An 11,911-nucleotide genomic window follows, 5' to 3' on the forward strand; every position below is an offset into this window, starting at 1 on the left:
TCATCAATGAAAACAATGACAAACTTGTCAAGGTATGGTCCACACACTCGGTTCATAAGGTCCATGAACACAGCTGGTGCATTAGTTAAACCAAACGGCATGACCATAAACTCGTAATGACCGTAACGTGTTCTGAAAGCAGTCTTTGGAATATCATCTTCTTTCACCCGCATTTGATGATACCCGGAACGTAAGTCAATCTTTGAATAAACAGACGAGCCTTGTAGTTGATCAAATAAGTCGTCGATTCTCGGTAGTGGGTAGTAGTTCTTGATGGTAAGTTTGTTCAACTCTCGGTAGTCGATACACAACCTGAATGTACCATCTTTCTTCTTGACAAACAAAACAGGAGCTCCCCACGGTGATGTGCTTGGTCGAATGAAACCACGCTCTAAAAGTTCTTGTAATTGGCTTTGCAGTTCTTTCATCTCGCTGGTTGCGAGTCTGTAAGGAGCACGAGCTATTGGTGCAACTCCTGGTACAAGATCTATTTGAAATTCAACGGGTCGATGTGGAGGTAATCCCGGTAATTCTTTCGGAAATACATCGGGAAATTCTTTTGCAATGGGAACATCATTGATGCTCTTTTCTTCAGTTTGTACTTTCTCGACGTGTGCTAGAACAGCATAGCAACCTTTTCTTATTAGTTTTTGTGCCTTCAAATTACTAATAAGATGTAGCTTCGTGTTGCCCTTTTCTCCGTACACCATTAAGGGTTTTCCTTTTTCTCGTATAATGCGAATTGCATTTTTGTAACAAACGATATCTGCTTTCACTTCTTTCAACCAGTCCATACAGATTATCACATCAAAACTCCCTAACTCTACTGGTATCAAATCAATCTTAAATGTTTCGCTAACCAGTTTAATTTCTCGATTCCGACATATATTATCTGCTGAAATTAATTTACCATTTGCTAATTAGAGTAAAAATTTACTATCCAAAGGCGTCAATGGACAACTTAATTTAGCACAAAAATCTCTACTCATATAGCTTCTATCCGCACCCGAATCAAATAAAACGTAAGCAGATTTATTGTCAATAAGAAACGTACCCGTAACAAGCTCCGGGTCTTCCTGTGCCTCTGCCGCATTAATATTGAAAACTCTTCCACGGCCTTGTCCATTCGTGTTCTCCTGGTTTGGGCAATTTCTAATAATGTGGCCCAGTTTTCCACATTTATAACAAACTACATTGGCATAACTTGCTCCGACACTACTTGCTCTGCCATTACTCGTTCCGACACCATTTATTCCTTTCGTTCTATTAACCCCTGGTTCGTAGACCTCACACTTCGCCGCGCTATGACCATTTCTTTTACACTTGTTGCAAAATTTGGTGCAGAACCCCGAGTGATACTTTTCACACCTTTGGCATAGTTGCTTCTGATTGTTGTTGTTGTTGTGGTTATTATTGTTGTTGGGATGATTGTTGTAGTTGCTGTTGTTGTTGTTGTTGTTGTTGGGCCGTTTGTTGTAGTTGCGATTGATGTTGCGATTGTTGGGATAATCGTTACGATTATTGTTGTAATTGCTGTTGTTGTTGTATTGGTGATTCTTATCACCATTTTCCTCCCACTTTCTTTTGACTTGCTTCACATTGGCCTCTTCAGCAGTCTGTTCTTTAATTCTTTCTTCAATTTGGTTCACTAGTTTGTGAGCCATTCTACATGCCTGTTGTATGGAGGCGGGCTCGTGTGAACTTATATCTTCTTGGATTCTTTCCGGTAATCCTTTCACAAACGCGTCGATCTTCTCTTCCTCATCTTCGAATGCTCCCGGACACAATAGGCACAATTCTGTGAATCGTCTTTCGTATGTGGTAATATCAAATCCTTGGGTTCGTAACCCTCTAAGTTCTGTCTTGAGCTTATTGACCTCGATTCTGGGACGGTACTTCTCGTTCATCAAGTGCTTGAATGCTGACCACGGTAGTGCGTACGCATCGTCTTGTCCCACTTGCTCTAGATAGGTATTCCACCATGTTAACGCAGAACCTGTGAAGGTATGCGTAGCGTACTTCACTTTGTCCTCTTCAGTACACTTACTTATGGCAAACACCGATTCGACCTTCTCGGTCCACCGTTTCAATCCGATCGGTCCTTCGGTTCCATCAAATTCCAAAGGTTTGCAGGCAGTGAATTCTTTGTAGGTGCATCCTACACGATTTCCTGTACTGCTAGATCCAAGGTTATTGTTGGTATGTAGCGCAGCCTGTACTGCGGCTATGTTTGAAGCTAGAAAAGTACGGAATTCCTCTTCATTCATATTCATGGTGTGTCGAGTGGTCGGTGCCATTTCCTTCAAAATAGTCAAATGGAACAAGTTAATCATACAGAATATTAAGAGTAGTTAATAGTATTTCGTAGTATAATATGAACTCATTTATAAAAGCTTTTTCTTCATATTAGCGTTTTATAAGTTTAAATTCGGGTAGTACCTACCCGTTAAGTTCATACTTAGTAGCTAATATACAATTCAACTACTACAATTCTATATGAAAAACTTATTATAATAATATTTCACGTTCAAACTTTTACACAATATTTTACAAACTTACAATACCGCTTATTTTACATATAGCATGAAATATAACACACAATAAATTTGATACAAGATGGTTGTGAAGATAATTCTAGCTAGTACACAAGTCGTTCAGCAAAGGCAATAAAGACACGTAATTCATACGTCCAGAAACAAGTCATGCATTCTGGTTTTACTAGGATTACTTCCCATCCTTGGTCTTGTGGAACATAACCGTTATGGCCGTTGATAAGGCAGCGTGTTGTAACGTCGTCAAAGGGACGAGGGTTACGTAATGTCCAACAGTCCCGTAACAATCTAAAAACCTCATTTCTTACCCCAATTACCGACTCCGTCACTTGTGGAAACGTTTTGTTTAATAGTTGTAGCCCGATGTTCTTGTTCTCACTTTGGTGAGAAGCGAACATTACTAATCCGTAAGCATAACATGCTTCTTTATGTTGCATGTTAGCCGCTTTTTCTAAATCACGAAGTCCAATATTCGGATATATTGAGTCAAAATAATTTCTTAACCCATTGCGTAAAATAGCATTTGGGTTCCCCTCAATATATGCGTCAAAGTAAACACATCGTAACTTATGGTTTTCCCAATGTGATATCCCCCATCTTTCGAACGAAAGCCTTTTATAAACCAAGGCATTCTTGGAACGTTCTTCGAATGTCTTACAAACTGATCCCGCCTTAAATAGTTGTGCCGAAGAATTCTGACCGACTCTAGACAAGATTTCATCAATCATGTCTCCGGGTAGGTCTCTTAAAATATTGGGTTGTCTATCCATTTTGTGTTTTTATACTGTAAAATAGACAAGAGTTAGACTCATAAAAAAAATACTTATTAATACAAGCAATTTTTTTACATATATCATAAAGCATAAGCACACTATATTACATATATTACACCACACGAATACAACTATCTTATTCCGACTCGCTTGTTTCTTCTTCTTCGGTTTTGGTTCGTTTTGCCAAGTTTCTAGGGATATATGATGTTCCCCTAATACGAGCCATCGTTTTCCACATTGGTTTAGAAAAACCTGGTGGTTTAGAGGTTCCCGGGTCATTGTTACAACTTAAGGACTTTGGGGGTTGACGATACATATAAAGTTCATCGGGGTTGGAATTAGATTTCTCTATTTTTATACCCTTTCCCTTATTATTTTCTTTTGCCTTTTTAAATTCAGTTGGGGTAATTTCTATAACATCATCGGAATTCTCGTCGGAATCCGATTCATCGGAGAATTGGTAATCCTCCCAATATTTTGCTTCCTTGGCGGAAACACCATTGACCATAATTAACCTTGGTCGGTTGGTTGAGGATTTTCTTTTACTTAACCATTTTATTATTTCCTCCACCGGTTCTATTTCTTCATCCGGTTCCGATTCTTCTTCCGGTTCCGATTCTTCTTCCGGTTCCGACTCTTCTTCCGGTTCCTCTTCGGGAACTTGTGAATCAGTCCACGAATCATTCTAATTTACATTTGACTCTTCATTATTATTGGGTGAGTCAATGGGACTTGTTCTAGAGGTAGACATCTATCACATAATATCAAACGCGTTAAGAGATTAATATATCACATAATATTCACATGTTAAAAATATATAGTTTCCAACAAAATTTGTTAAGCAATCATTTTTCAAGTAAACACGGTCGAAGTCCAGACTCATTAATGCATCCTAACAAACTCGATAAGACACACTAATGCAAAATTCTGGTTCTCTAAGACCAACGCTCGGATACCAACTGAAATGTCTCGTTCTTATTGATTGAAAACGTTCCATATTAATTGATTTCGTTGCGAGGTTTTGACCTCTATATGAGACGTTTTTCAAAGACTGCATTCATTTTTAAAACAAACCATAACCTTTATTTCATAGATAAAGGTTTTAAAAAGCTTTACGTAGATTATCAAATAATGATAATCTAATATATCCTGTTTACACACGACCATTACATAATGGTTTACAATACAAATATGTTACAACAAAATAAGTTTCTTGAATGCAGTTTTTACACAATATCATACAAGCATGGACTCCAAATCTCGTCCTTATTTAAGTATGCGACAGCGGAAGCTCTTAATAATCACCTGAGAATAAACATGCTTAAAACGTCAACAAAAATGTTGGTGAGTTATAGGTTTAACCTATATATATCAAATCATAATAATAGACCACAAGATTTCATATTTCAATACACATCCCATACATAGAGATAAAAATCATTCATATGGTGAACATCTGGTAACCGACATTAACAAGATGCATATATAAGAATATCCCCATCATTCCGGGACACCCTTCGGATATGATATAAATTTCGAAGTACTAAAGCATCCGGTACTTTGGATGGAGCTTGTTGGGCCCGATAGATCTATCTTTAGGATTCGCGTCAATTAGGGTGTCTGTTCCCTAATTCTTAGATTACCAGACTTAATAAAAAGGGGCATATTCGATTTCGATAATTCAACCATAGAATGTAGTTTCACATACTTGTGTTTATTTTGTAAATCATTTATAAAACCTGCATGTATTCTCATCCCAAAAATATTAGATTTTAAAAGTGGGACTATAACTCACCTTCACAGATTTTTACTTCGTCGGGAAGTAAGACTTGGCCACTGGTTGATTCACGAACCTATAACAATATATACATATATATCAAAGTATGTTCAAAATATATTTACAACACTTTTTAATATATTTTGATGTTTTAAGTTTATTAAGTCAGCTGTCCTCGTTAGTAACCTACAACTAGTTGTCCACAGTTAGATGTACAAAAATAAATCGATAAATATTATCTTGAATCAATCCACGACCCAGTGTATACGTATCTCAGTATTGATCACAACTCAAACTATATATATTTTGGAATCAACCTCAACCCTGTATAGCTAACTCCAACATTCACATATAGAGTGTTTATGGTTGTTCTGAAATATATATAGATGTGTCGACATGATAGGTCGAAACATTGTATACGTGTCTATGGTATCTCAATATTACATAATATACAATACAAGTTGATTAAGTTATGGTTGGAATAGATTTGTTACCAATTTTCACGTAGCTAAAATGAGAAAAATTATCCAATCTTGTTTTACCCATAACTTCTTCATTTTAAATCCGTTTTGAGTGAATCAAATTGCTATGGTTTCATATTGAACTCTATTTTATGAATCTAAATAGAAAAAGTATAGGTTTATAGTCGGAAAAATAAGTTACAAGTCGTTTTTGTAAAGGTAGTCATTTCAGTCGAAAGAACGACGTCTAGATGACCATTTTAGAAAACATACTTCCACTTTGAGTTTAACCATAATTTTTGGATATAGTTTCATGTTCATAATAAAAATCATTTTCTCAGAATAACAACTTTTAAATCAAAGTTTATCATAGTTTTTAATTAACTAACCCAAAACAGCCCGCGGTGTTACTACGACGGCGTAAATCCGGTTTTACGGTGTTTTTCGTGTTTCCAGGTTTTAAATCATTAAGTTAGCATATCATATAGATATAGAACATGTGTTTAGCTGATTTTAAAAGTTAAGTTTGAAGGATTAACTTTTGTTTGCGAACAAGTTTAGAATTAACTAAACTATGTTCTAGTGATTACAAGTTTAAACCTTCGAATAAGATAGCTTTATATGTATGAATCGAATGATGTTATGAACATCATTACTTCCTTAAGTTCCTTGGATAAACCTACTGGAAAATAAAAAAATGGATCTAGCTTCAACGTATCCTTGGATGGCTCGAAGTTCTTGAAGCAGAATCATGACACGAAAACAAGTTCAAGTAAGATCATCACTTGAAATAAGATTGTTATAGTTATAGAAATTGAACCAAAGTTTGAATATGATTATTACCTTGTATTAGAATGATAACCTACTATAAGAAACAAAGATTTCTTGAGGTTGGATGATCACCTTACAAGATTGGAAGTGAGCTAGCAAACTTGAAAGTATTCTTGATTTTATGTAACTAGAACTTGTAGAATATATGAAGAACACTTAGAACTTGAAGATAGAACTTGAGAGAGATCAATTAGATGACAAAAATTGAAGAATGAAAGTGTTTGTAGGTATTTTTGGTCGTTGGTGTATGGATTAGATATAAAGGATATGTAATTTTGTTTTCATGTAAATAAGTCATGAATGATTACTTATATTTTTGTAATTTTATGAGATATTTCATGCTAGTTGCCAAATGATGGTTCCCACATGTGTTAGGTGACTCACATGGGCTGCTAAGAGCTGATCATTGGAGTGTATATACCAATAGTACATACATCTAAAAGCTGTGTATTGTACGAGTACGAATACGGGTGCATACGAGTAGAATTGTTGATGAAACTGAACGAGGATGTAATTGTAAGCATTTTTGTTAAGTAGAAGTATTTTGATAAGTGTATTGAAGTCTTTCAAAAGTGTATAAATACATATTAAAACACTACATGTATAAACATTTTAACTGAGTCGTTAAGTCATCGTTAGTCGTTACATGTAAGTGTTGTTTTGAAACCTTTAGGTTAACGATCTTGTTAAATGTTGTTAACCCAATGTTTATAATATCAAATGAGATTTTAAATTATTATATTATCATGATATTATCATGTATGAATATCTCTTAATATAATATATATACATTAAATGTCTTTACAACGATAATCGTTACATATATGTCTCGTTTAAAAATCATTAAGTTAGTAGTCTTGTTTTTACATATGTAGTTCATTGTTAATATACTTAATGATATGTTCACTTATCATAGTATCATGTTAACTATATATATATATATCCATATATATGTCATCATATAGTTTTTACAAGTTTTAACGTTCGTGAATCACCGATCAACTTGGGTGGTCAATTGTCTATATGAAACATATTTCAATTAATCAAGTCTTAACAAGTTTGATTGCTTAACATGTTGAAAACATTTAATCATGTAAATATCAATCTCAATTAATATATATAAACATGGAAAAGTTCGGGTCACTACAACCACGAGCTTCCACCCTGATAACTCTTCATTCATTTGATCTTGAGCTTCTTTATCCAACTACTCATAAGAATCTAGATCTCTTCAAATAGTCCTCAAGAATGTCACTAAAACAATCCCAGCAAGAAATATCACCACCAAATAGTGAATTTAATATTGAAAACTGATAATGCTAAAAACGAACATATATTTCATAGCATTATCCCTCAAGAAAGACAAGCTTTTAGTTGCAATTGTTCTATTTACAAGTGATATTCATTTAAATAATAAAAGGTGAAGACAAAAGACAGATTCGACGAATTGAAGACGCAAATGACCAAAAAGCTAAAAAGTACAAAGTACAATCCAAGTGGTTCAAATTATTGATGAGAAACGTCTAAAAATTATAAGAGTACAAGCCGTGAAACACAAAGTACAAGATATTAAATTGTACGAAAAGGCGTTCGAAAATCCGGAACCGAGACATGAACCAACTTTCAGCGTGCGACGCAACGGACCATAAATTACAAGTCAACTATGCACAAGAATATAATATAATATATAATTAATTATATATATTATTATATATTATAATTATACGCAGCCCACGTTTTGGATTTAATCTATGAGCTGGATTCCAGACCTCCGCACTCGCGGAGCTTTGATGAAGAAAACCTCCACACTCGCGAAGGTCAACAGTGAAACGTGGGCCTATAAAAGGCCGCGCATTCTGATCGATTTCAACATCTTTTTCTTTTCCTTTCTCATATCATATACGATATATATATATATATATATATATATATATATATATATATATATATATATATATATATATATATATATATATATATATATATATATATATATATATATATATATATATATATATATATATATATATTCTATAATTTTAATTTTAATTTAAGTTTAATAATAATAAGGTTATAGTGGCGAATGTTTTAAGTTTGTAAGTCGAAATTCTGTCCGTGTAACGCTACGCTATTAATACTCATTGTAAGTTATGTTCAACCTTTTTAAATTAATGTCTCGTAGCTAAGTTATTATTCTGCTTATTTAAATCGAAGTAATCATGATGTTGGACTAAATATTAAAGACGGGGTTATTGGGCTTTGTACCATAATTGGGGTTTGGACAAAAGACCGACACTTAATGGGCTTTATATTTGTTTAACTGAATGATAGTTCGTTAATTTAATATAGAGATTTACAATTTGACGTATCTATAAATAACCAAATACACTCGATCGGACACAATGGACGGAATATTTATAAATAATAATAATCGTTCATTTAACCGGATACGGGAATGGATTAATAGTCAATGGACTCATTAAAACAGGGGTGAATTATATACAAGGACACTTGGCGTAATTGTTAACAAAGTATTAAAACCTTGGGTTACAAGCAATCGATATCCTGGTGTAATTATTAAACAAAGTATTATGACCTTGTTACAGTTTAAGTCCCCAATTAGTTGAAATATTTGACTTCGGGTATAAGGATAATTTGACGAGGATACTCGCACTTTATATTTATGACTGATGGACTGTTATGGACAAAAATCAGATGGACATATCGAATAATCCAGGACAAAGGACAATTAACCCATGGTAATAAATTAAAATCAACACGTCAAACATCATGATTACGGAAGTTTAAATAAGCATAATTCCTTTATTTTATATCTTATCGCACTTTTAATTATCGTACTTTTTAATTATCGCAATTTTATTTACTTTCATTTTATTTATCGCACTTTTATTTATCGCAATTTTATTTATCGTCATTTACTTTACGCTTTAAATTAAGTTATATTTATTTTTAATATTTTACATTAGGTTTTAATTGCGACTTAAGTTTTTTAAAATCGACAAACCGGTCATTAAACGGTAAAACCCCCTTTTATAATAATAATAATACTACTTATATATATATATATATATATATATATATATATATATATATATATATATATATATATATATATATATATATATATATATATATATATATATATATATATATATATATATATATATATACAAATATAGTTTTAAAAATATAGCGTTAAACTTGGCTAGTTCCCTGTGGACGAACCGGACTTACTAAACACTACACTACTGTACGATTAGGTACACTGCCTATAAGTGTTGTAGCAAAGTTTAGGTATATCCACTCTATAAATAAATAAATAACTTGTGTAAAATTGTATCGTATTTAATAGTATTTCGTAATAAAAATATAACTATTTCGTACCCCTCTCCTTTAACATCAACCTAAGCTTTTGCACCTTTAGTTCTTTAAAGTTCTGTATTCTTTGCTAGATAAAGGATTAGATTTACATAAAAATATCTCGTTTGATTCTTGAACATTTTAAACCGATATGAAGAGTTTTCGTGTCTCCCCATTAGAAGCTCAGCAGGATTCTCAGTGCTATCTTCGATGCCTTCAGGAATTTTACAAAATGGTAAACAATAATATTCGTATAAGTGGAGGTTAACGAGTTAACTTTTGCAGATAATCAATCACCTAATCAATCACCTGCATCGTATTTATTAGGGAAACTACCTGGAAGATAATACCCAGGAACAATTTCAAGAATCAAAGAATAAGTTAAAAAGTAAGTCTTTGAATCTATCTAGAGAAGCCATTAAAGATCAATGTTGGACATGTATATATCGGTGGAAAAAATTCGTGTGGATTTGTGAGTTTGTCCTTTTACAAAATAATTATACATGTAACATGAAAATGCGTAGTTACAATTTACCAAGTTTTGAGAATACCATATAACAATAGATATTTGATAATACAAACTAACATAGTTAAAAGAAATCCTACAAACAGGGCTGGCTAAGGCTACAAACTAACCCAACCAAAACTCTTCTCTATTAGAAGCTGCAGAGTATGAATTAAACTGTCAAGACTAACATAAACGCTCTCCATAAATGAAGCTGCGCGATTGCTAACTGTACGCCAATAGATATTACTGTCGAATTGATGATAAGGGACCTAGTTCCAACATTTTACAATATTTTTCTTGTTCTGCAATTCCCAAATTATTGAATTACATACAAGTAAAAAATTACCCAAACTACTGCCAAAGTTTGATTCTTTGTCTGTCAATTTAGCCTTGTTTGATAAATTATTTCTGTATGATCTTTCATAAACCCATTTGTCCAAATACTATTTGCTCATGTATGTTTTACTTACCCAAGCTGTAATCAATATCTGCTTTTACATTATAATCATTTACAGCAATAGTTGTTGTACAAAAAGAAATATAAACAGTAGTTTTTAACTCTTGAATTTCGGAGCACTTCATTCTGTTGAATTCCTTCAATACATTTTTAACGTAAATTAATTAAAAAAAAATTAAAAAGAGAAAAATATGATATAACAATGATGAATCTTTAAAAAGTTGAATTGATATTAAATCTATACAATTCTAATAAGTATAAAATCAAACTTACCAAATTTCATTGTTTCCGATCATGAATACATGATATACTGTGAATGAATCCAATATTTCTGCAGATTAAATCATCACTAAAACGCTCTTTCAAAAAAAAAAAAAAAAAAAAAAAAAAGTTATTAATTCTTGAACGTTATTCAAGATTCAACGTATTAATTTAATTTTACTATGATCAGCGTCTCAATCACTTGTTGTTAGATCTTCAACTTCATTGATACCAGTAGGCGGAGTAAGCGGCAATCTGGATATGAAATTGTGAATATGCAGATGATCACCATGTTCTTCGAAATTCAGCGAGTAACTGAGAGGATCATACTTGAAATCATTGGTAGGATGCCGTTGATGACGGTTCACGGTGGTTCCACCGCCGCTTCGGTGACGGCTGCTGGTAGTCGTAGTTAGGTCTTTCAATCTCATTTTTGATGATTTGAACAACTTAGATGACGACGGTGATTTTTTGAGCGTTGGAGATTGAATTGGCGAATGAAGATGTAAATCCAATTGGCGGAAACATGAAATCTTGAGTTTTGATTTCATTCTTCGGTCACGAAAAGATGGTGATGGTGTTTTGTGATGATCATCCTCCATTATCGACTTGCTGACTGAAATTAACGAGAATTAGGGTTAGGATTTTGCAAATGGAAATCGGGAACACGTGCCGATTCAAATATCATTTCCGCTCACTAACAATGTTTATCCTTTAAGTTATAGGCCCAGGCCCAATAGAAAGAACGTATGGGCCTAAAATTTAGTATGGTTTTTGTAACATGACCATATACTTTGTCCTATAGAAATGATATTTGAAAAAATGCAATCGTAAGTAAACAAATAGCAAAAATTAAATTTTTTGTATTAAATTTTCTTTAAGTGTGTTGGCATTATACGGTTATGTATTC

At 33.1% G+C, this 11,911-nt stretch overlaps 1 protein-coding gene across 1 annotated transcript; it reads right to left on the reverse strand.

Moving 5' to 3' along the window:
* Positions 1 to 11,019: 11,019 nt before the first annotated feature.
* Positions 11,020 to 11,603, reverse strand: LOC139849410 (uncharacterized). Its single transcript, XM_071839065.1, has 2 exons — positions 11,204 to 11,603; positions 11,020 to 11,099 (listed from the first exon to the last, which is right to left on the reverse strand). Exons 1-2 carry the CDS (start codon positions 11,601 to 11,603, stop codon positions 11,020 to 11,022), a joined length of 480 nt encoding a protein of 159 aa, XP_071695166.1.
* Between the last annotated feature and the right edge of the window lie 308 nt (positions 11,604 to 11,911).

Source organism: Rutidosis leptorrhynchoides, chromosome 5, assembly GCF_046630445.1.
Source record: "Rutidosis leptorrhynchoides isolate AG116_Rl617_1_P2 chromosome 5, CSIRO_AGI_Rlap_v1, whole genome shotgun sequence".
Classification (NCBI taxonomy): domain Eukaryota; kingdom Viridiplantae; phylum Streptophyta; class Magnoliopsida; order Asterales; family Asteraceae; genus Rutidosis; species Rutidosis leptorrhynchoides.